Consider the following 24667-nt stretch of genomic DNA (forward strand, 5'->3'; position numbering starts at 1 on the left):
CCAAGGGGAGGTGGCAGTAAATGGGGGGAGAGGCACTCAGCATGCGTGAGGGAGGGAGCAGGGGGCACAGGGACAAACAGGGCAGCCTGCCCAGGCAGGGGCACAGAACATGCTCAGGAAGGCAGCTGGTTTGCATAGTTCTGAACATTTAATAACTCTCAGTCTCTCTAGTGTTATATCCACAACCATTAAATTAAGAACTGGGGGCAGCAGGCAACGCCTACCTGATTAAATTACAAGAAAAAATTACTGTGCACCAAAAAGTTATGATAAAAACCAGGTGTGGGGGGCCCTGCCCCCGGCCCGGCTGGAGCCTATGCAGGGGCTAGAACAAGAAGGCTGCACCCACAGCCAAGGCCCATGGCGGGGCGGAGCGGTGTGCAGCTCTGGGCTTGGTGCTCAGGCCCCTTGCAGGGGGCATATTGCGCTGAAGCCCCCCCCCCACTTACCCTGGGCCAGGCCTTGCCCTGCCACTGTGAGCAAATGACTTGTGAACAGGGAGGGGACTGGGGGGGGGGGCTCCAGCTGGGGAGCAAAACAGATTGTCACCACAGGGGAGGGGCAAGGCACATCAGGAGGGGGAGGGCAGGCAGACACGCCATGACTCGGTGCCTCTGCGGTGGGCTCCAGGGACTGACCCAGGCTGCATGGCCCAAGTCCAGCAAGTGGGGTACCAGCAGCCCAGCCCCACGCACTGCATGGCCAAGGGAAGGGCAGCCGGCCCCCAGCCAGCCGCAGGCAGGGACAGCAGGGGGTTAGGCCCATGGGGCAAGGCCCTGGAAACTTCCCCAGCAGGCGTGGAGCAGTGGGGATGCTGCTGCATGCCGCCGCAGGGCTGGGGACCCTGGGACCGGCCCCGGGCAAGACCGTGCTCCTGGCTCTTCAGCGCTGCAGAGCCTCACGCTCCCTCCTGGCAGCGCCATAGCTCTGGCAGAGCCCGGCCTGTGGCCCAGCCATTATTGCTGTAGAGAGAAGGAAACAGCTGCCACTCCCGGGCAGGGCCTCGGAGCTGAGGGAGCCCTGCTGCTCCCCAGAAGAGAGAGGGTCACAGAGAGAACAGGGCTTGCCCAGTGCCCTGGGCCTGACATGGGGACAAGCCTGGGGGGCCCCAAGGCTGGAGAGGGAGACAGCACATCACCCCCTCACCAGAGCCCCCCCCATGGAGACGCAGTGCCCAGCCCGAGGGCAGCCAGCAGCCTGGAGAGCCAGCCCGAGCAGACGGAAGCCCCAGCCCTGAGAGACACGCATCTGGCTTCCCCTGCCCCAGCACATGGGTGTGACGGGCACAGGCGAGGCTGGCAGACAAGACCCTCACCAGGCCCATGGGGCCGGTGGGGGTGGGGTGGGGGGGGGCCATGCTAAAAACACTTTGGCAAGTTAAAAGAAACAGAAGTGGAGGCTGGGCCTGATGCTGTGGGGGTGAGAGCCCAGGACGGTGCCAGGGGGCCCTCCCTAGAGCAGGCCGGGCAGCCGCTGCCCTTGCCCAGGAGCAGAGGTGCCCACAGGACGGTGCCAGCAGCTGGTGAAGCCCTCACCCGAGCAGGACGGGGCAGTGTCCAGGGCCCCTCAGCCTTCCCTGGCCCGGGGGCTGTGCCAGGGCAGGGCAGGGAGGGGCCGGGGGGCTCAAAGGGCACTTTGGTCTCTGATGAAGGCAGTCCTCTCGCTGTGCGCCTCGCAGTCCTCGCCCTCCGACTCGGAAGGCAGCTCCTCCTGCCACAGGTCCGCGGGGAGCCCCCGGTAGGAGATGAGCCCGCTGTCCAGGGAGTACACCTTGACGCCCCGCAGGCTGAAGCCCGAGCGCAGCTGCAGCACCAGGAAGACTGTGATGAAAATGAGGACGATGAAGACGCAGCTGAGGCTGGCCACCAGGACAGCCAGTTTGGAGGCGGGAGGTGCCTCGGGCTGGCCCTTGCCCAGGGCGGGCGACGCGCGGCTGCTCTGCGTCTGGTGGGAGCACGTTCGGTCCAGGCTGTTGTAGTGCGAGTGGGCTGGGCAGCTGAGGCAGGCAGTGGCCACGGGCCCCGTGCAGGTGGCGCAGGAGGTGTGGCACGGCACACACAGGTGAGGGGGACGGGGCTCCACACTGTTCTCCAGGGCGTAGTGGGCACTCTGCAGGCTGGGCGTGAAGCCGGGGGGGCAGCGCTTCAGGCAGCTCTTCTGGTGCAGGTAGAAGCCCTCCTCGCACACTGTGGGGACAGGGGTGGGTTAGCCCTCGGCCTGGAGCTCTGCCAGCACCAGACTGGCATGCCTGCCCCATGGGCCGTGGCACGTCTGAGCCAGGCTGCACTGCCAGGGCTCGGCTGGCCGGGGCGCTCCTGGGCACAGCTCTGCCCCCCTCCCCTGGGCCTGGCTGTCCAGCAGTGGGAGTCCAGCCCCCTCACTCACCCACACAGGTCTGGCTGGAGGTGAGGGTTTTGCAGCCGCTGCTCTCGAGCCGGTTGGAGAGGCTGGTGGGCTCTGTCGCGGTCCCGTACAGAACCAGCGTGAACTTGGTCAGGGTGCCTGCAGGCCAAGGCAGAGGGTGAGGAGCGCCCAGGGACCCGCCCACCTGGACTCAGCCTTGCTAACCCACCTGGCTTTCATCCTGGCGTTTGGCGCCCTCTGCTGGCCACGGGGCCGGTCGCACCCCCTTCCACTCCCACCGAAGCCCAGGGGAGCCGGGTGGGCTGTGCTCACGGCCCACAGCCCCACGTGACCCGTGAGACCTGGAGTGGGGCCCCAGCAGCAGCAGCTGGGATGGGGGCCCTGGGCTTACCCCGCGCAAGGGGAGCACACTGCCACCATGGGGCCTCTGAATCGAAAAGTTCCTCCAAGTCCCTCCGAGGCAGATCCAGGTCCCCCCTCTCGCGGGTGCTTGGCCTCAGGAGCCCCTGCCCCGCAATGTCACCACTGGAGCGCAGGCATTGCGGCCACAGGGCGGCCATCCCTCACTCAGCACACGGCACCTCGCGCACGCTACGCCAGCCTACCAGTTGCGACTGTGGGCCGGGCCAGGCAAGCAGGGGGGGCAGAAACGGTGCAGCAGGCATCGGGGGCAGCGGCCAGCAGGTGCCTGGGAGCTGGGCGGGCAGCCGGGGCCGCAGCAGGGGCCAGGGAGCCTGCAGCCCCTTGCACGCACCGTAGTTATTGGCTTCACTAGTGTTTTCGATCTCCAGCACCCAGTCGCCAGAGGGGTCCTCGTCCCACGAGTGCGTGGTCATGAAGGCCCAGTCGTTGAAACCCTCGCCCGAGTAGTCGTGAGGCCTGGGGAAAAGGGAGAGGTGAGGCCTGCTGCCCGAGACACAGCCCTAGCAGCACAGGGGCGGCGGCCTGGACAGCCCCCAGGCTGTGGCAGTCGGGGCCCTACCTGGGAGCCAGGAGGGTGGAGCGGGTGCCCATGGGGCTGGTGAGGTGGATGGCCAGGTCGCCACGCCGGTTGTAGGAGAGAGTCAGCCTGGCCTGGACGTGCTCCAGCCTGCCGATGGAGCTGGCCTTCCCCAAGCAGGCGTCCACCTTCTTCCGGACCTCCAGGCGCTTCCCAATGTCTCTGCAGAGCACAGGAGGTGGAGTCAGTGCACAGCCAGCAGGGGGTGCCAGCACCCACACAGCAGGGAAAGGGCCCCCCCACAGCACCCGAGCCGAGGTCCCAGGGAAATACCAACCCCGCTGCCTTCTCAGCTCACAAGCAACAACCCTCCAGAGCCCCAAGGGAAGAGCAGACAGGAGGTGCAGGACGTGGCCCAGAGCGCCTGCCACTGCTAGGAATGCAGCGGCTAGGGAAGCCCCCCACCAGCCCCCCACCCCGGGCAGGGGTCCCCAGCTGCATGCCAGCACCACTCTGGGGCACAGAACCCAGCCCCACCACTCAGGGCAGCTGGGGCCCAGGAGCTGTGTGGGGGACCGGCAGGGCTGAGCAGTAGCTGAAGGTGACCCTGTGTATCAGTCAGACCCTGCCTGATCCTGGGCACCCAGGTCAGAACACAGCCCCGCGGGACAGGACAAGGCTTGGCATGACCTTGGGAGATGAAGCTGGCTCTGGGGAGGGGCTGAGGTAGGTCTGCACTGCAATGCACACCCGCTGCTGGCCTAGGTCAGCTGACTCAGGCTCTGGGACCCTCCCCACTTGCAGGATCCCAGAGTCCGGGCTCCAGAACGCCCACATTGCAGCTTAGGGCCCTGTGAGCTCGGACACAGCCATGGGGTTTTCTTTGTGGACATTCCCTGAGAGGTCTGGCTCTGGGATGGACAAGATGGGACCTCCTGGCCTTTCCTGTGCCATAGCAGGCAGGCAGCTCCCCCAGCTCAGCGCTCACTCCCCCCACTGCATGGGCACCACATTCAAACCAGCCCAGTTCCTGGAAGGCAGGGGGCTGCTCAGTGACTGCGTCCTCCCCGTCCTGAATAGCTGCACTGTGCCAGCCATGAATGGCTCCTTTCTTCACCTGCAGTGGAGACGGCAGCATCCCCAGAGCTCGGCTCCTGCTCCCCAGCCTGGGCACCACATCTCCTCCCTCTCCCCAAAGCTGCCAGGCCAGGCTGAAGACCAGCAGGGCCCAGCCGGTGCTGCGGTGGCAGGGAACTTCAGAGAGCACCTGGGTGCTAGAGAAGCCCAGAGCTATGGGGCAGCCAGGGGAGATGGGGGCCCTGGGTGGCTCTTGACTGAGTTCCACTCCTAGCATGCCGGGTGGCTGCGCTCGGCCTGGCACGTCTATGCTCTGCAATGGAGGGGCTGCGGATGCCAGCACAGCCTAGGAGCACTCGCGGATCCCAGGGTGCTAGTCCTGGGAAGCAAGCAGGGAGGGACAAGTGGAGCTAGAGACAGGCGCTGCTGCTGTCCAGGCCCCCCAAGCTCTGTGGGAAGCACTCAGCGCCCCAATCCCAGCCACGCAGGGCACAGCGCAAGCACTGAGGAGATGGGCAAGCACAAGTGAAAGGAGCTTCTGTGTGAGCCCTGAAAAGACCCTTGTCCAGCACCAGCTCACGCTGGCTGCTCCCAAACCACAGCACCCGAGGGAGCGGCGCTGGCAAGCCACGTGCAGGCAGCAGAGCCCGGCACCACTCTGCACACAGGACGGGGACCCCGGCTCCCTCTGCACACGGCACTGGCACTCACCAGCAGCGCTGACCCAGCCGCTCCCCAGGGAAGCCAGATGGCCTGCAGCGGGCATGAGCCCCAGGGCAGGGAGCCAGAAGGGGGCTGAGCCGCAGACCCAGGCCAGTCTCTGGAGCCCCAGTGCTCTAGCTGAGGCCTCTTTCCAGCTCTTCTCCTCAGCTCAGGGTGCCCAAAGTGCCAACTGCAGCCTGCCAAGGGGGAAATGCAGGCCCCTCTCTGGCTCTGCCCCATGTCAGCCACACAGGGAGCAGCGCATGGCTCCGAGCCCAGCCCTGCCCACCCTAGCACGCCTGGGCTCTACCCAGGAGCTGTTGGACTGTCTGGCCACACTGAGGGCTTGGGCACAGAGCAGGAGACCCCCCCCCCCGCCCCCGGGACACACCAGCCCTCACTTTGGCTCAGTGAGGATGTCGATGATGCACTTCCTCTGGGGTCCCACCGTGGTCCAGTTCCTGGCCAGGGTCACCATGGCCCCCGCGTCCAGCAGGCCGTAGCCATAGGAGTGGCTGACTGCAAAGACAGAGAGAGGGTGAGGCGCAAGGCCCTGGGCGGACAAGGAAAGGTCCCTGGGGTGCCCCCCTCTGGGCACTGGGGGGTGCCTCTCATGTGTCCTGCAGCCAGCCCTGCCCAAGGCAAGCCGCAAACCCCACGGGCTGTGGCCCCCCCGACCCACACCCCAGGGGCTCCAAAGGCAGATTGGGGCACTTTGCGCACATACGGGAGGGGCCCGCGGGGTGGCACCGGCCGTGCCCAGACGATCACAGCCCAGGCAGGGGGGCGGGCAGCATGCTACCTTTGCGGCCCACGCCGTTGGTGGCCCAGTCATTGGTGTTGAGATGCGCCGGCTTCGAGGTCCGCACCACCAGGTGCTGCATGTCCCGCCAGGTCAGGTTCTTACTGCGGAGACAGAGGTGGGCTTGGAGCATGCATGGCCAAGGTCCTGCCAGGGCCAACTCCCACCCCCCCGGGAAACCAAATCAGACATCCAGGTTGCTCCCTGTTCATCTGTGCCGTGGGGAACCCAGCCCGCCACCGCAGCCCTCGCCTGGCCTCACTTTGCTTCCAGGGTCAGTGCGATGATGCCAGCAGCCAGTGGAGCCGAGGCAGAGGTCCCCGTGTGCGACTCTGTGCACTTCTGCCTCAGGTCGGTCGTCACCTGCAGGGAGAGGCAAGGCATGAGACCCCATTGCACTCCCACCCCGGTCCCTGTGAACCCAGGGCACTGCCAGGGGGCCCCAGTTCATTTCAAACTCCGCCTGGGGGACAGGCCCCTCCCCACTCAACTGTGGAGCAGTTTGGATTCCCCTGGGTTAGCAAGAGTGAACCTGGGAGCAGCTCCCGGGGCCACAGTGTCCAGAAGCCCCATCCCTCAGGATCCCCGCAAGATCATTTCCAGAGACGGGGCTGCCCTCAGCTCTCACTGGAGGTGCAGCCAACACAGACTGCCCTACTCCCAGCGAGGCACCCAGCCAGCCCACAGAGAGAGCCCTGCTCCCGGCATGCCCTGCTCCTGGCCAGCCCATGGAGAGAGCCCCACTCCTGGCCAGTCCAAAGAAAGATGGCCGCTCCCAGCATGCCCCGCTCCCAGCCTGGCGCCCGCCTAGCCTGGACTCACAATCTGTTTCTCGTTCTGGTTGCCGCTGCTGTAGGTGGTGGCAAGGGTGGAGGAGCAGGCCTCGCTGTACCAGGGCACGTTGCCGTACTGGGTGGTGCTGCTGATGGACAGTGTGTAGATGCTGTTGGTGTAGCCATCGCAGTTGCAGCTGTCATGTTCGCGGCCCCCATTCCCAGAGGCCCAGACGAATATGGAGCCCAGTCCCGCCCGGCCCTGTAGAAAGAGACAGAGTGAGGCAGGCCCCAGCCATGGCAGCCCACAGCCAGCCCAGCCCTCCTGCTCACCTGACTGACCCCTCGGAAGAACGCCTCTTCTGCCAGCCGGGCCGGCCCATCCACCGTCTTGCCATCGTCCTCGGGGCCCCAGCTGGCACTGTAGATGTGGATGTGGTTGGGGTTTAAGCCCAGGGAGCGGGCCTCCACAGCGTCGGTCACTTCCCCATCCAGCATGCGCACACCTAGAGCCACAGGAGACGTCACCAGCTTCTCCAGCAAAGGCTCTGTGGCTCGAGGGGCTCCCCCTGCAGCCCCCTGGCTCCCCAGTGTGGAAGCTCTGGGATGGGCATGGGCTCCCCATGGCCTGCAAACTTGTGTCTGCAGGCACAAGCCCCGTGCAGGGTCTCCATCCCGGCCTGAGAGGCAGGCAGGCCAGAGCCCCAGATCCTCACCCATCAGGCCTCAGGCCATGGGAAGCAGCGGGCAGAGGCTCCCCACCAGCCCTGGCCCGGGCACACACCCACCTCCAATCCTGGCGTTGTAAGCCACTCCCACGCCACAGATCCCATTGTTTGCCACAGCAGCCACTTCACCGGCACAGCGGGTGCCATGTCTGCACCAGGGAACAGTAACACAGCACGGTCAGACGCAAAGCCCAGGAAGCACAGGCTGGGTCCCCGCAGCCCCAGGGGCCGAGCTGCAGCCTCCCTTGCTGCCACACACGCACCCTGGAGCCGGGGCCGCTCTCCCACCGCCCAGCGCCCTGGGATCAGGAACCGAAGCGGGACAGGAATGGCCGGACTCAGCTCCAGCTGGCAATGAATGAGCCTGTGTCTGGGGAGGGGAGGCAGGTACAGCTCTGCCAGGGCACAGGGGCTCCCCAGGCCCACCCCCACTCCCCACCAGCTGCGGATGCTCAGGGCCTGGAACCTGGTTTCCTGTGCTTGAGCCACCCCGATAGCCCCTGAATAGAATCAGGCTCCCACCACAGCTGGGGCCCCTGCCTCTCCTCACCCCCCACCTCCAACACCCAGCCCACTGGGTGCGCTCCCCACCCAGGACAAGCTCCCTGGAGCAGCCAGGCCCCATCCAGCGCACCACACCCCCAGGCAGACGACTCCTGGCCCCCCTCACCTGTTATCGTTCATCTGTGTGTAGCGAGGCTGTGGGTCTGGGTCCTGGTCGTTCACATCAAAGCTGGCCCCGGGGTCCTAGAACACAGAAGCTCTGTCAGCTCAGCAGAGCCCCACGCTCCCTTCTGGGCCAGGCAGCTGCCCACGGCTGTGCTGTGGTTCACAGCAAGCTCAGGGAGCCACAGGCCAGCCCCTGCCCATGGCATGGGAGGGGGAGACTTCATTCCTCTAGCAGCCAGGGCTGCCTCACCACACTTCTGGACTCTAGGACCAGGCCCGAATCCTGCTCAGCCCAGGGCCATGTGCCAGGAGCCTGGGACTGAGTGGAGCGGCAGGTGTGGGCTTCAAAGACAACAGATCCCAGCACGCTGTGTGCCCAGCTGCGGGCACAGTGCAGCACAGGGGCTGTCCCTGCACGTGAGCGTGGTGGCCCCTACTCACATAGTTGTCCTCTAGGTCCGGGTGGTTCTTCTCAATGCCATCGTCCAGGATGGAGACAACAATCCCCCTGCCGGTGTAGCCCTGCTCCCAGGCCCCCCGCACGTTCAGGTCCCGCTGGTTCACGTTGTACTAGAGGAATGAGACCAGAAACCCACTGATCACACCCTGAAAGACCCGGGGGTGGGGGGCGGTGCGACCCCCGACGAGGGTCATGGAGCAGCAGCTCCCACCACCCACGGCTGTCTGCAAGCTGCACCAACGTACAGGTAACAGAAAGGGTGCACCCCAAGCTACATCAGCTGCAATCAGACATGAAATCAGCTAACTTGGTTTGGCCCTTCAGGGGAGTCAGGGCAAGTGGAAGGACCCCAGAGGATACTGCCCCACTGTGACCAAGTGAGCATGTTCCTACTGTTTTGTCTGAATACTGTGTGTGCCTCAGTTTCCCCTATGTGTTACTCAAGTGTCTAGGTGGTGGGACAAGGGTGTGTGATACTTGCAACTGGTTGGCAGTCTCCCCTGGCCTCTAGGGGTTGTTGGCCCTGGCTTGGCCAGGCTGGATAATGGCTGAACCCGGGCGGCTCTGTGCTGCCCGAAGGCCTTCCCAGGCCATGCGCAGGGACGAATACACCTGCTCTGGCTGGACAAGGCCGCCTGCCGGCGCTGCAGGCACGTGCTGCTGGGCATCGCTCGCCCAGAGACTGCAGCTCGGCCCAGCTGGACTGGCAGGGCAGAGCTCCTGGGGAAGACGCTGCAGGGCTGCGGCCCAGAGGCTCGGTCTTGGAGGTGTGGGGAACACGTGCCATGCCCTGAAGGACGGGTGGGACCCCTCAGGGTCTGGGACACTGAAGGGCTCCTCAGAGGGGCTGTTTAAGAGCTGGGGCATAGAAGAGCCTGGGGAGTTGTGATGGGGGTGGAATCTGGCATCTGGTGAGGGGCGGACATGCTGCTGCGGGAGGGGCTATCTGAGCAGGAGCTGGCCCTGGCTCTGCTAATCCCAGCCATGTGCCATTAGCTGGAATGAAGGGATTAGGCGCGGGCTGCAAGGCTGGGAAGCCCCCCTCCCCAGCAGGGCATCAGTGACCCTCCTGGGCCCCGATGCGACTCGACCCCAGATTTAGCTACGCAGCCCCAGGATCAAAGCCCCCTCTCAGAGGCGGTCAGTCCTCACGCACACCCCGCAGGAGAAGGGGACAGCGCAGACATGTTCCCAGACAGCCTGCCACAGACGTTTCCCAGCAGGCACTGCCCCCCGTCCCGACCTGTAGCCCCCCCACTATTCCTACAACAACAGGGCCATAATAGCGAGGCTTGAATGAAAGCAGGAGCTTTGGAAGGGATGTAACCATTCCCGCTTCTGGGCGTTGACTGGCCTAAAGGATGGGGAGGAGGAAACGGTGCCTGGCCCCCAAACAGCTTGCTGCAGGGTTCCTTCCTCTCAAGCAGCTGCTCCCAGCCAAAGGCAGCGACAGGACACTGAGCTGGATGGCCCACAGGTCTGCTCTTGTCTGGCCACTCCCATGTTCCAGTTAGGGAAACAGACACGAGCAGGGCGATGCCTGGCACAGAGCAAAGCAGCTGACTAGAACCCAGCTATTGCACCCCCTCCCAACTCCTCCTGTACTGCACCCCCCTTCCCCATCCTCCAGTGCAGCACATCCGAGCCGCTCCCCTGCACACAGCCCCCAGCCATCACTCACCAGGTACCACTGCTGAGGGAACTTGGGGTCTGTGGGCTCCGTGAAGGCGTCTCTCTTTGTCCTGCGCTTTGCCACCTGCTGCTCCAGCCAATGCACCTGGAGACCGACAGAGGAGAGTGACGAGCGCCCCGCTCTGAGCAGACGGAGGAGCCAGCTCAGGCTTGGGCATCCGCTCCTCCTCCCAGCAGCTACAGGCACCTGAGACTGACCCCAGCTAGCCTGGCACGCAGCTGCCACTGCCCTGGCCACCCAGCCTCAGGCTATACAAGCCCCCTCTTGCCCCAGGAGCGAGCGGGAAAGAGGAGGTTGCCTGGCAAGGGCATGATGGGGCCTGTGCAATACCTCAGGGGAGGGGGCGCTCCAGGCGGAGGCAGGCACTCTAAAGGGGCAGGGCTGCACCTCTGTCCGGGGCTCAGAGGGGCCAGGAAGGCAGGAGGAGGAAATCCCAGTGCGGGCGTTCTCTCACTCAGTGGAAGGAGTGGCTGCAATGGGTTGGCTCCATGTCAGGCCTGAGAGCAGGGCCCGCACCATCCTGCTATGGACGAGCGCAGGCTCTCGGCTGGCACCCTCTCCAACACACGCCCCAGGGAGCCTTTCAAGAGCTGCCAGCACAGGGCCCGGGCTGCTGGGCCAAACCTGCCACAGCCCCTGGCTAAGGAGCTCTCAGGGCAAAGGCCTGAGGGGCAGCATCCTGCACAGGAACGGTCAGCATCCCACGGCAGTGCTCACAGCAGGGCCTCCATCCCCAGGCACCGGCTCCCCTCCTGCCCCTCTGCCCACCCAGAAACCCAAGGCCCTGCCCGTTCCCCGGGGAGCACAGCAGCGGCACAGAGCTCTGAATCCCGCCAGCCAGCACCTTCCCCTGCTACGCGGGCACCTCTGAAGTCACCACCAAAGTTTGTGGCCCACAGAGATGCTGGGGGGGGGGGGGGAGGGCAGAGGAACCAGTGTCCAGCCCTCTGTAGTTTTGAGGCTGGAGTGCCAGGTGAAGCCATGCCCCCTCCCTGCCCCTCAGGGCCCCTGCATTCGGCACCAGCCTTGGCAGAAGCTATGTGCCAGCCCAGGAGCCCGTTCAGAAAAGGGTTCGGACACCGCGACTGGTCTGGGCACTGGGCGCTGGGCGCGGTCCAGCCGCTCCACAGGACGCATGAGCAGAGCTGGCGACGAAGGGGTTGGCGTGATCCCGGCAGAGCAGACGGCTGATTAGGAGCAAGGCAGCGCCCGGCATTCAGTCCCGCTGCCTCTGAATGGCTCAGGGGAGCATGCAGCTCATGCGAGATGTGACCAGGCTGGCACAGCACCCGCCTGAGTACCAAGCCCAGTATCCGACAACCCTGACCCCCAGCCCCCTGCTATTCCAGCCCTGGACCCCCAGCTGTGCCGGTGCCCCCCAGCCCTGACCGCAGCCCCCTGCTATTCCAGCCCTGGACCCCCCCATCCCTGACCCCAAGCCCCCTGCTATTCCAGCCCTGGACCCCCTAGCTCTGACCCACAGCCTACTGTGATCACAGTCCTGGTCCCCTCCTCAACTCTGCTGATGACCCCAGCCCTGCCCCTGCCCATCCCAGCGCTAGGCACCATGCAGGCTGGCGATTGGGACCAAACTACCATTGCCAGGTGGCTCAGCCCTTCAACCAGGAGCTTCCCAGCGAGGGCGCACGGGTCAGCCCCGCAGCTGGCTCAGCAAGGACAGCATGGCAGACACCACCTACCTGGGGCTCCCTGGCCAAATGGCTGTGCCGGGACCGGTGGGGCGAGAGGGAACGTTTCACTACCGCGTGGTGCCGGAAGTGGTAATAGTCACCGACAATCTGCAACACAGAGAGCGTGGGTGAGACCAGCACAGAGCCCTCCAGCCCCGCCCCGGCTCCCCAGGGCCCGACCTGCCACGCCACCTGTGGCCACACAGCAAGTCTGGGCAGAGCAGGGATTGGGAGCCTGGACTAGACCTGCCCCATCCCTGGCCCTCTTATTACATGTCCTACAGTGCTGGACAGAGCCCCTGCCCACAGAGCAGGGCTGGGAGGGTCACTGGAGGTGCTTGGGCAAGCCATGGGCTAGCACTTCGTGGTCTGCACACTAGACCTTGGCTGGGTTCTTTCACAGTAACTAAGTGCGGCGGCTGGGGGTGGGCGAAGGGAGAGGGCGCAGTGAAGGGGGGCAGACAGGGAGGCCTGGAGCAGCCACACATGGATCCCCCCAGGGTTGTGGCCCTGCAGCCTGCTGAGGGGAGGGGCGCACAACACCCCCCCATGCTAGCAGCCCCTGGCTTGCGGGTGCTCCCGTGCCCTGCTCTGTGCCCGGCTGGGGTCGGGGCTCCAGTTGTGAACATGAAGACCGAGTCCCAGAGCAGCCTCCCCAGCGACAGACCACCCCTCCCACCCCCACCCACTACAGAGAGCCCGGGAGCCTGCACCCATGCCCCCTGCTGTGCCAATGACCACTCGCCCCATGCAGAGCTGCAGCCCAACCTGCCAGGATGCTGTAGCCTCTACCCCGAACCCCCAGTCTCTGCCTGACCGGGACAGGAGGCCAAGGCACAGGGCCATGCCTGGACTGCTCTTCTCACCTCGGAGCTGGGGCCTCTGCAGCTCAGCTGCTGTTTGGGAGCAGCCAGGTCTCCCTACTCCCCTCCCCCCCGGCTCAGCAAGGGAGCAGGACCCCCCGTCCACTTCAGACACCCCCCAGAGTGCCCCAGCGAGGCGAGCCCCTGAGCGCTGCCCACAGGCTATGCTGGCTGGGGTGGGAGCAAGGGCTCGCTCCTCTGCCCAAAGTCGCATCCACTCCAAAGCAAGCGCGCAGGGCCCCTGCCTCCCAGGGGCTGCTCTCGGGGGGCACCTGCTGCCAAGCAGGCCTCTGAGCAGGGCGCACACTGTACTGGTGAGTGAGCCCGGCTGCAGCCCCAGCCCCCGGGCCGGCCTGCGCAGGCCCAGTGCTCAGTCACCTCCTGGGGCTGCAGCCTCTGGCTCCGCGAGATGCCACGGCCAAGTCCAGCTAGCAGGGAGCTGGGCATCCCAGGGCTGGCAAAGGTGCTTGCTGCACACTCAGGGGCCCTGGTACTTACGGCTCCCCCTCCCAGCCCAGTGAGGCCAGCAGCTTCCTCCCCCGCAGCCAGGCCTTGCTCTGGCCCCACCTGGCTGCGTCCCCCTCCCCGGGAAGGCACCTAGGGCCATCCCCTGCAGGACCAGCGTGCAGGCAAGGCTCAGGCATGTCCTCTGCTGGGCACCATTGCTCCCTGCTGGGTGAGGCCTGTGCCTGGAGTGGGCAGACGCCACCGCCCTGGCTGCGGGGAGAGCAGACAGCAGGCTCCTCAGGAGGGGGTGGGCAGCGGGCAGAGAGCCCGCTGTGCAGGGAGCCCCCAGGCTGGCTCAAGGACCCACTCTGGGACCCTGCAGGAGTCCAGCCCTGCTCTCTCCGCCCCAGGGCAGGGCTGAGCCATGGTGGGCTGCTCCCCATCACACTTCGCTTGCTCCCAGGAGAGGAAGCAGGCGGCCACTGACTGGGCCCATCCCAATGAGGATGTCTCATGTCCTGGCCCAGCCTGTGTGCTGCTCCCCACTGCCATCCCCGGGCACCGCGGCACCCCTCCCCACATGCCCAGGCAGACACAGGAGTTGAGGCAGGTGCTGAGCCATAGGGGAGCTGGGCAGGGGCAGAGAGGACTGTGGGCCCCTTGGCTTCTTGGAGAAGAGACTCCAGTAGGGACCCTGCCCAGCCCAGGAGGCAGGCCCAGCCGGGCGCCTGCAAATCCTCCCAGAGCAGGTGCTGGGGGCCAGGCAGAGGCAGCGGCTGGGCTCTGCTCCCCGGCACGGCCCCCTGCTCAGCCTGGCTTCCTGCCCAGAGCAGCCACAGCACACGCCAGCGGCTCCCGCCAAGCCCATAGGGTGGAGACCGGGCACCTCTGCAGCTCCAGCCCCCACTGCCACCATGGGCTCCACAGCCCCCCACTTCCGCCTGAGCAAGGGCCCCAGCCAGAGTGCCGAGCGCTGCCCTGCGCGTGCAGCCCAGAGAGGGAGGGTGGCCATGGGGTCGTGCAGCTCTGGGTTCGAGGGGCTGCTCTGCCACAGACACCCTGCGTGTCCTGGGCGAGTCCCTTCTGTGCCCACGCGGCAGCGTGCTGGGGGAAGGGCTATGGTGCCGAAGACCAGAGACAGGCCCCCCATGCGTCCTGTCAGTGGGGCCGTGGTCCTGGTCAGGCGGAGGGCAAGGGATGCGACCAGCGCTACGTGATACGGGAGCTGGGGGAGAGAAAAGCTACTTGGTTTCATAAGCTGCCCTTAGCCCAGCGAGCGCCACGTCCCTCCTCGCCTGCCTGGGCCAGGAACAGGGGCCCATTGTTCCCCAGAGCAGCTCCCAGCTCTGCCTGGTCACCAGACAGGATTAGGGTCTGCCCGGACCAAGTAGCAACGCTAGCAGGCAGCCACCTGTCCTGCAGGCAGCCCTGCTCCAGAACAAGCCCCCAGACCCAGCACCGAGTGCCCCCGAGGCTGCAGGAACGGGCCACGCTCAGGGCAGGGCTCCAGCCCAGGCACTGCTGGCCCAGGGCAGCTGACCCGGCCTGCCGCCCTCCCCCAGCGGGGGCCCCCCTGCCGGCCATAGGATGGGAGAGCAGCCCTTAGGGAGCTCCTCAGGTGGGCATGCCAGGCCAGTGCAATTGGAGCCCGGGATGAGCTGGGGGCAGAGGGTTGGCACGGGGCAGCAGGGGTCCAGGAGTGGGCTGCTGCCTGCCATCACCTCAGGAACTAGCCGGACAACAGGGCCCAGCACCCAAGGGCCCCCGGAGACATGCTGCCATGGCAAGAGGCTGGAACGGACACCTGTTTGCTGAGGCGAGATGGGAGATAAGCGGACACCGCCCTCCACTGCCCGGCTGCAGGAACCGGCGGAGAGCGGGAGCAGGGTGGGCAGAGGTGGCAGAGACACAGTGGGGCCGAGGGGCACTGCAGAGTCCTCTGCCTGCACAACGGCACCCCCCAGGCTAGCAGCTGTGTCAGCAGAGACACTGGGAGAACTGGGCCCTCCACCGGTGCCCTGTCCTGGCCCCGCCTGAGCCCCACGCCATCCCCAGGCACCATGGCACCCCTCCTTGCCCCATTCGAGCAGCAGCCCTACGCCCAAGCCAGCTCGCCACCTCAGAAGCCTCCGAAAAGGCCCCAGGCTTGGGGGGCACTGCCAGGTGCTCCCCACCCCCGCCGGCTCTCACAGGCTCCTCCCCCATTGCTGCTGCATCCAGCCCCCCGTAAAACCACCCCCAGAGACAGCAGCAAGAAGAGCCTCCCAGAGAAGCTATGTGGGAAAGTGGCTACCTCCCCACATCCGCCCATGGGCGGAGACCCCTGCTCACCATCCAGCCATTTCAGGGCAGTTACTGCCAGGAACCCAGGCATCCCTGGGCTGGTCACCGAAGCTCGGAGCTGGCAGCAGTTGAAGTGCTCAGATGGGTGCCTCCCACAGGCAGCCTATGTTCCCTCCAAGCTGGGCAAGGGCTCAGGGCTCAGCAGGGAGAGGTGCTCCTCCCTGACGGCCAAAACATGGACCAGCCGCGGTGGGGAGGGGTACCCCTCTCTCTGTCCAGCCCAGCCCGAGCTACCGCAGCGGGGGAGAGACGCCGCTCCCCCAGCCCCCAGCTGCTGCGGCGAGAGAGGGCTGGGGGGAGTCCTCTCTCCCACCGCAGCCCCAGGCTGCACCCCAAAGCCCTCATCCCCAAAGCCCACCCGCCCACATCCCAACCCTCTGCCCCAGCCCTGAGCCCCCTCCCACAACCCAAATCCCTCATTCCCGGCCCCAACCCAGAGCCTGCACCCCCCAGCCGCAACCCTGAGCCCCCTCCCACACTCCAAACCCCGTGGCCCCACCCCCATCACATGAATTTTGTGATGTGCACCCATACGAAGGTCACGTGTCACACCTCACCTCCACATGGGTGCATATCACAAAATTCATTCCGCACATGGACATAAAAAATTAGAGGGAACACTGACAGCCCTGTGTCCTGCCCCCTCTGAGCCTCACCCCCAGTCCCGCCAGCCTCCTGTCAGCCAGGGCTTTGCAGATAGGTGCTGCTGGGAGGCCCAGGCCAGCCCGGTGCCAGCCTGGCCCTGCCGGGCCCAGTGTCACACTGGTCTGCGGTGCCTCGTCAGGGAATTAAGTGAACTGGATGAGCCAGAAAAACACCATCCTTCAGTTGCGTTGCCAAGTGCAATCACTGCAGCAGGCTGGGAAGGCCCCCTCCACAAACCCACGCAGCTCTGCTCCTCCCTCCAGGATCTCGGCACCAGCCGCAACAGCTCCCTGTCACCAGCTGCTGTTGCACAGCTGGAGGAGCGGGAGGGCAGGAGGTGGCACACAACCCAAGCAGGGGTTCAACTGAACGCTCTGGCCAGGGGACCCCGAGCTCAGAGCTTGGGGCTCAGCAAAATCCTCTGCATTTGGCAGAGGGGTCTGTGCAGTCCCAATGCACTCTGGGACCTGCCCCCGTGGGATGGAGACATGCAGGGCACGCCAGGAGATGCAGTCCGAGTAGCAGGGCACCCCACAGAGCAAGCTGCGGCCAGCACTGCCCTGCAGGGACCTCCTAGCAACAGCCCAGACCCAGCAGCATGCCTGCACTGCGGGGCCACAGACCAGGCAGCTTCTCCCCCAGGCCCTGGCCCTCCAGAAGCCAACCCAGCAGGCTCGGCAGCCATGCAACCTCCAGCCCAGCTCTCCCCCACTCGCCTGCATGGTGGCAGGCTGTGCCCTTGGGCCCCAACACTCCCCAGCAAGCACGGCCCTCCGTCCGGCAGCCAAACCGGCCCTACTGCCAGCGAGGAGGCATCTGCAGGAAGAGCGGCTCCGGGTGTAGAGGGGGAACCCTGGCACCAAGGGGCACTGGCCTCAGTGCGAGGTTTGCAGCTTTCACGCCAATTCCAAGATCTGTACATGGGTCAGGCCCCTCCATGCCACCCCCCCACAGCCCACACCAGCAAAGCAAACGCCAGGCCACTCCGTGCCACCCCCCCACCACAGCCCACACTGTCAGAGCAAAGGCCAAGCACTTCTCAGAGCAGCTGGTGCCAGCCCCTGCCCCCACCCACAGCAAGCGCACACGGTCCTGGAGCCCTGCGTGAGGGTCCCTTTATGAGCCGGCAGAAAGAGGCACCCGGGCTATTCCAGAGGCAGCTGCTTTCCCTGCCCCCCAGCCAGCTGCAGCCGGATGGCTCAGAGCAAGGTCCCAGCCCTGCAGCCACCAATTGTGAAACTTCCTGAGGGATTTCAACCCCCCGCCCACTTCCTTCCTGGCAGAGCGACAGCCTGCACCCTGCCGGCTGACGAAGGCCCCCGTGCAGGGCATGGAAGCCCACTACTCAGACACCCACTTGCACTCCCCACCCCCAGCTCTGCAGCCCCTGCCCCCAACCCACCCTCAGGGCAGAGGCTGGGGCGGGGCCAGTTGCTCTCCTTGCCGTGTGCCCCGGGAAGCCCTGGAACGGGCGCAGTGGCGATTCTCGCCAGACAGGCGGTGGGGGCAGGGCAGCTGTGCAAGGACAGAGCCAGGAGCCCCGACTGGGCCCAGGCAGCCCAGCCCCCAACCGGACACCAATCCGGGCACCCCTCCCTTACTCCTGGGGGGACTGTAGGAGAATGGTCAAGAATGCAGGAGGGTTGGGTTCCCCTTCCCCCAAACAGTAAACGGGGGGGGGGGGGGAGGAGAACTCCCCATGGCTTGAGGCCCCTGCAGAGCCTGACCCCATGTCACTAGGGCAGAGCCCAACAGCAGCCAGTGCTGCCAGGGCAGGGTGCAGGGGCAGAGCCAGCCCCCCAGATCACAGACATCCCAAGCCCCTGCTCCCCCCTCAGGTGCTCCTGAGCACTCACTCCTCAGCCAGAGGAAGCCTGGCAAACCGGCAGCACCCCGCTGCCGGCAGTCCTAGCCCAGGGGCCCCCGGCCGGCAGAGCTTCACCAGGGCTCCCAGGAGGGGCAGGGAGACATCCACAGCCTTCCCCCTTCGGTCAGGGACAAAGCAGGTGGGGAGCAGGGAAGTGCAGCACAGGCTGGCTCAGGCACCCCGCTGGGGGCGGTGGGTCCCAGCCGCCCACTGCTAGGCCCCAGCCGGCTCACCCCGAGGCGCACGCCTGGTAGCGCGTCACGCTCTGCTTGCCACACCACTGCGGGCTGCACCCAGCGCTCCTGAGAACACGTCACCTTTTCCCACCACACTTGAGCAAGGGACAGCGATGGCGCCAGTGCCCTGGGGACAGCACTCCCACCGCTGCTCACGAGCCAGGGGCTCAGGGAGTGGCCGGGAAGAAAGAGCGGCCACCAGGACAAGAAAGGCCCCGCCCGTCGCACGCGCCAGCAGGCAAAGGAGCTCCACGAAGCATCGGCCCTGCCAAGGCCGGGACCTCACCTCCAGGCACATCTCTGGAGAGCTGCCTTCGCTATCGTCGGTGTGAACGGCAGCCGTGCCCCCATCACGGGGAGCGGGCGCTAAGCCAGTGCTGCGGAGATAGCAGGGGCTGCCAGGCTCCCAGCACAGAGATAAGAGAGAGGACGGCAGAGCCAATGGGGAACAGACACGAGTCCCACGCAGCCCGCTGAGGGGCAGCTGCGGGCCAGGCCCGGTGCTCAGCCCCCATGCCCACACACTGATGGAAGGGAAACAGGGCCGGGCTGACACATGCATTTGCAGAGGGCATTCCTGGGGAAGGACACAGGAGTCATTGTCAACAACCCGCCTGACAGTTCTCCTGTAGCAGGTTGCAGGTTTCAGCACCCGCTGTCCCACACGGGAATGCTGGACCTTTGTGCCCAGCTCACTTGAGGGGGAGCAACTGGCATGGGTCCTAGAGACTCACCCAAACACTGCTCCCCCCACGGCCCTGCCTCGCCCACTCAGTCTGCTAGTGGTGGGACCTGAGTGCATCACCCCTCTCCCCAGTCCGTGGGCAAGTCAGCTCCAGGCTGGGCTGAGGGGCAGTCCTGCTAGGGGGGTGGGGGGGAAAGGGGCAGAGGAAGGCCCTGCTCCCAGCTCACACCAAGCCAGGAGTGCCAACAGAGGCCTTGCCAGAACTGCACTGACAGGGCCCCAGGGACCTGCCTGGCCTCGTGCAAACAGACCACCCCTGCCCCCCAGGGAGAGCTGCCCACGTGGCCCCAGGGCAGGCTCTGATGCCAGGAGCCAGAGGGCCTGCAAGGGGCAGGCTGCGCACCAGGCACACAGGACCATTCCGGGGGGGGTGGCGCCAAGCAGGGAGAGGCTCACTCACCGGCCCAAGATTGAGGAATCCATGCTTCCTGGCCAGCCTCTCAGCCTCCTGCGGCCCCGTTGGGACAAGCACGGCCCAGGTGTTGGTGTAGACGTGCTGGCCTAGCCCCTCCTGGGCCAGCCACGCCACCACCACCACTGGAGTCCACAGCAAGAGCAGCAAACGGGGCCCCAGATCCATCAGAAGATTGGAGCCTCTCGCCGGGGCCCAGGAACACCAGTGCCCAGCGGGCGCTCCCCGCTCAGCGCTCACTCTGCCCGGCTGGCCCTCCAGCTGGCCTGGGGATCATGGGGACGACATCCAAGCAGCAAGCTGAGAGCAGTGAGCCGGAGGCAGGGGCTGGACAGCACCACAGCGGATCAGAGGTCCCCTGGAGGAAAAGCAGCACAAGTCACGGCTGAGCCTCTCCACAGCGATCAGCCCCACAGAGCCCCCCGGAAACACAGCACTGCCAGGAGAGCCTGCCCAGGCCCAGCGCACAAGCAGAGCGCAGTCCTTGACCGGAGGGAGTGCAGTGCCCCACGGGGGGCGAGACGCGAATCCCTCACAGTGGGGCCCTGCCCGCCGGCCCAGCTCCCAGCTGCAGAGCTCTAGGGGGCCAGTCTCATCTCACGCTGTTTACCCTGCTATTGGCCAATGTGTGTTTATGCTCTAGGCTTACGAACAGGCAGACCCAGCCGGCAGGGAGCAGGGCAGGCCGTGTTTGCCGAAGGCGGGGAGAGGACAGCAAATGGCTCCCTCTGCCCAGGCAGAAGCAAACAGGAAACTCACCCCAAGCGCCCAGCTCGAGGCAGACCCCACCTGGGCAAGGGGCAAGCAGCCAAACCACAGCAGGGGGAGGGGCGGGGGGAGAGAAACACACTCAGCCTCTCCGTAGCCAGCAATGGAGACAAGCAGCCCCAGCACCTCCCTCCCACCCACACCGGCCTTTAATCAGCTCCTTCACTCACAAGGGCACTGAGAAACCTGGAGCCAGGGGGCCTGGGAGAGCCACTTGGTGCAGGAGCACCACGCCCAGCAGACCCCAGCACCAGGTGATGCCACCAGGCCCAGATGACACCGGCCCAACCCCACAGCAGAGGCATGGCCATGCCTGGTCACATTCAGCCTGAAGCCACGTTGCCCCTGGCTTGGGAGGGGGATGAGGATGGGGACGGGGATACTCAGCCTGACTGCCACACAACAAGTACACAGCCGCTCAACTCCTAAGAGTCAGGGCTAGGCGTCAGGGGGCCAAACCCCATGGATCCAGGTGACAACCTGGAAGGGGGAAATGGGGATCACATGGAGCACCTAGCACCTGGCTAGCAGAGGCAGCCACATAAGCCTGTAATTGCCTACGGGTCAAAGAACCTACTGATGGCGGAAATTACCCCTCTGCCCAGCTCAGCACCCAAAACAGTTTACATGTTGGCACCCTAATGAGAAGTAATAATGGTGTGCGAAGGAGGCCTGGGGGGAGAATGGGGGACACAGCCCTGGCATGAGGTGAGGGGCTGCAGGAAGTCCTTGAAATAGAGGGGGATGGGGAAATGCAAAGAACCCCGACGTGAGCTATGAAGGCCGTGACCCCTAGTTACAATTCAGCGGAAGATTATTGCAGGGGAGATGAGTGGCCTTAGGAGGGCAAGGGGGCCCATGCCTCGGCCACCTAGCCAGGGACAAAGGGCTGCGCCAAGTGGCATGAAGTGGGGCTGCACTAAGACCCAGGCACTGCAGGCCCTTGCCCGCCCAGCTCCTGGAGCCAGGTGATGTGCTAAACAAAAGGAGCGATTCCCACAAAGAGCCTAAGCCCTGGGCCTGGGAAGAGAAGCAAACAGCGAAGTTGTGATGGCTCAGGGAGGGGTGTCCCCATGTTCCTCAATGAAGGGTTAACGCCACACCCCCAGCTGAGAGCAGAGTGCAGTGAACCCGGCCCACCCACGGACTCAGAAACACCCTGGCTGCGTGGCCCTGCTTCTCCCAGGGTGTGAGGAAGGAGGGAGCCCCTGCTCCTGCTGGGAAAGGAAGGGGGCCCATACCCCTGCTCCTACCTCTCAGAGAGGGGAAGACTCTCCTTGTGACTGCCCTTCTAAGTGGGGGCAGGGCTGATGGGTAGAGCTGTAGTGTGCCATGGAACGCCAGGATCTGGCCCCAGCTGCCCTTGCCATAGGGATGGACAGAGCAGGGCTCGCCCTAGCCCCATCTCCCACATAGACAGGCTCTCCCGAGCCCCTAGCACTCAGTGGGTGCCTGTTTCCACAGAGCAGGAGGGATTAGATTCCTTACGCTAGGGCCCAGAGACCTGTTGAGAGTCACCGCACAGCCCTCGGTGCCTGCCCCTTGCAACTTGCCGCCCTATTAACCACAAGGGGGATGTCCCGGGGCACAGGGCAGCAACACCTGGGCTTCCAGAGACCAGCTTTGCACAAACCCAGAGGAAAGGCTACGGGGGAGGGTTTCACAAAAGGTTCTTATGGAGTCACAGAAGCAGTTCAGCCAGTGATTCCAGGGTGGCTCCCACCCAGCTGTTCTGCATGGGCAGCACCACAGCCGAGGCTACGCCGCTGACCTGACACTAGACAGACACCCACATATAACTGGGTGTGTCGGCCATTGCAGCGTCTCCGCCGAGCTCGAATCCTGCCTGCTAAACTCTGGCACTTCACGATAGCCTGTGGAATTCACCAACGCTAGATAATTATGCAGTCCATTGCACAGACGTGGCCACCAAGACTACATGGCCCAAAACAAACCACTTCCTCTTGATCCATCAGAGCATCGGCAGGGGCAGCCAGTCCCTCCCCACCCCCAGTCGATTACCCAGTTGCCCACCTTCTGCAGGTACAGCACTCCCCCCCCTCCAGCCAGGGCTGCTCCAGTGCCCCACCAAAGCCAGTGCCCACTGATGGCAGCAGGCGCTTTACCCAAGTCGGGGCGGTGAGGCTGCTCTCTCCTGCCAGGAGCACCTTACAGCCATTGGTTTCCTCCCCAGCCCCGCCCCCCAAGACCCATGTTTCTGAAGAATGGGGGGGGGGGGGTCTGGACCACAGAACTGCCCATCCCCACAGGAGCAGTCAGGAGCCGCCCGGCATAAGTGGGAATAAGAACTGCCCCTTCTAACACAGTCATTTCAGAGCGACAGGCCATGCAGCATGCCAGCTGCTTTCAGCCCCTAAGACCACCCAGCCCAGCCCAACTGCCCAGCGGATAAGCTGGGGCCCTCCCTCAGCTCTGGCAAGTTTGGGGCACTAGGTTTGAAGGTGCTTTGGGGTCCCCAAGCAAAGCTCCCCTCAGCTCCACTCTCAAGCCCAGCTCCAGTCCAAGCCCAGCGTGTCCAGGGGGCCAGAGACACCGCTCAGAAGCCAAGACACTGATGGGGGGCTGGCTCTGGGAAGAGCCCTGGGTCCGTTCCCCCTGCTCAGAGCACCCAGAAGGGCGCCCCCAGCCTAGAGCCAGGCGCAGGGAACACAAGCTGCCCTGAGAGCCAGAGGAGGGGGCCCTGCCCCGTCACCTGGGCAAGGCTGCAGCTCTGTGGGGTCACCAAAGCAGTAACGTCCCACTGCACAATGGGGCCACCCCATAAGTGTCCCCGGGGACAGAAACGATTCACAGCTGCCCAGAGCAGCAGCGCCATCGCCACCCGAAACCAAGCCGCGGAGCGGGCAGGCAGACCCCCGCCTCCCACCCAGGGCTCGGCGCTTCTGCTGCTGCTCCAGCTGAACGCCCACCCTGCCAACAGGCCCCCGGCCCCCGGCCCCGCCAGGCAGGAAGCGCCAGGCCCAGGCCCGCAAGCAGGGCTCGCCCCAAGCCCGGCCACCCCGCTCGGGCGCCGCTCGCAGGCAGCCCGCGCCCCGGCGGCTCCCCCGCGCCCTGCGCCCCGCGCCCCGGCGGAGAACGGGCAGGGGCAGCCCGGGAAACGGGCCCCGCAGCCCCAGCTCTGGGCCGGGCTCCCCTCGGACTGGGCGGAGCCCGGGAAACTGCACCGAGGCCCCTTGCCCGGCCCGCGCCGGAGCTGTCAAGCCCCGAGCCAGGCCTCTGCTCTCCGCGAGCGCTGCGGGGCGCGGCTCCCCCCGGCCCGGCCCGGCCCGCGGCTGACGGGCACCCGGGGGAGACCTGCCTCCGGTCCCCGAGCGCGCTGCCCGCGGGCCGGCAGACGGGGCGCCTCGGTCCCCCCGGAAGGGCAGCGGGGGCGCCCGGCCCGGCCCGGCCCGGCCCGGCCCGGCTCGGCTCGGCTCGGCCCGGCCCGGCCTTACCCTGCGCGGCGCTCGGCTCCGCTCGGCTGGCGGCCGTGGCCCTTTATGGGCGGCGGCGGAGCAGCGTCACCTCGCGGGGAAGCCCGGAGCCCCCGCCCCGGAGCCGAGCCCGGCCCAGCAGGAGCGGGGGGGCCAGGCCCGGCCGCCGCCTGGTGACTCGCCGCAGCTGTCAGCCCGGCTCGGCCCGGCCCGGCCCGGCCCACGGGCGCCGCCGGATGCCGTCACGGCTGCAGCGGGGCTCCCCCCGGCCCGGCGCCCGGCCCCTCCTCGGGAGGCGGCGCCCTCGGCCCGCGCCGGGCCGGGGGGACCCTGCAGGTCTGGTGCGCGGACTGAGACCCCCGGTCCCCGTCTCCGCCCCCCGCGGTATGGGGGTCTCCCCCCCCGACATGCGGTTCACGCCCGATCCCCTTCCCCCCCCCAACACCTCCTCCCACTCCGACCCCAGGGGGTGCATTGCTCCTCCTACGAAGCTGGGGCCCAACTTGCTGTGAGGGCTCCCCTGGAAGGATTTGGCTGGGAAGTGTAATAACCTCCCCTGCAGGTCCCTGGGGAGGTTGAATCCAGGGCCTGCAGTAGACACCTCTGCGCTGAACTAGAAATTAGCTTCACCTTGAATGATCCCTGAGAAGATGTATTTACTTACGCTGAACAGTCTGTTCCTCCTTCTCTGTAGCTGCGATGCTGAGTACCTTTCCCAGACCCGAGGAAGAGCGCTGTGTAGCCTGAAAGCTTGTCCCTTACCAGCAGGAGTTGGTCCATAATCTTACCTGACCCATCTCCACAGCTGTAGTAAAGTGCCACCCCTTGAGGAACAGGTGGTGAAATGACACGCATCTTTGTGACAAACACAGGTCCCAGTTTGATGAAGAACATGAAGGGGAAGGGACTGGAGAACAGTAACCGAAGAAATCATGGGGCATAAACACCAAGGTCCCTAATGCTGGCCATCGGTATTATTTGCTCCTTGGGTCAGGGGCACTATCCGAA

General features: G+C 65.6%; 1 protein-coding gene across 2 annotated transcripts; it reads right to left on the reverse strand.

Annotated features, from left to right (window-relative positions):
• Positions 1 to 1329: 1329 nt before the first annotated feature.
• FURIN (furin, paired basic amino acid cleaving enzyme) lies at positions 1330 to 23801 on the reverse strand. Of its 2 annotated transcripts, none has more exons than XM_074966715.1 (16): positions 23681 to 23801; positions 19446 to 19815; positions 11909 to 12007; positions 10197 to 10292; positions 8497 to 8625; positions 8057 to 8133; positions 7447 to 7535; positions 7001 to 7164; positions 6708 to 6920; positions 6148 to 6248; positions 5886 to 5989; positions 5485 to 5602; positions 3347 to 3526; positions 3119 to 3243; positions 2386 to 2502; positions 1330 to 2186 (listed from the first exon to the last, which is right to left on the reverse strand). In XM_074966715.1, exons 2-16 carry the CDS (start codon positions 19623 to 19625, stop codon positions 1624 to 1626), a joined length of 2355 nt encoding a protein of 784 aa, XP_074822816.1. In that variant the 5' UTR covers positions 19626 to 19815; positions 23681 to 23801; the 3' UTR covers positions 1330 to 1623. The 2 variants fall into 2 exon arrangements, with proteins under 2 accessions (XP_074822816.1, XP_074822815.1); XM_074966714.1 differs by having other exon boundaries at positions 1331 to 2186; positions 6992 to 7164.
• Positions 23802 to 24667: the final 866 nt, after the last annotated feature.

Source organism: Natator depressus, chromosome 10 (assembly GCF_965152275.1).
Source record: "Natator depressus isolate rNatDep1 chromosome 10, rNatDep2.hap1, whole genome shotgun sequence".
NCBI lineage: Eukaryota > Metazoa > Chordata > Testudines > Cheloniidae > Natator > Natator depressus.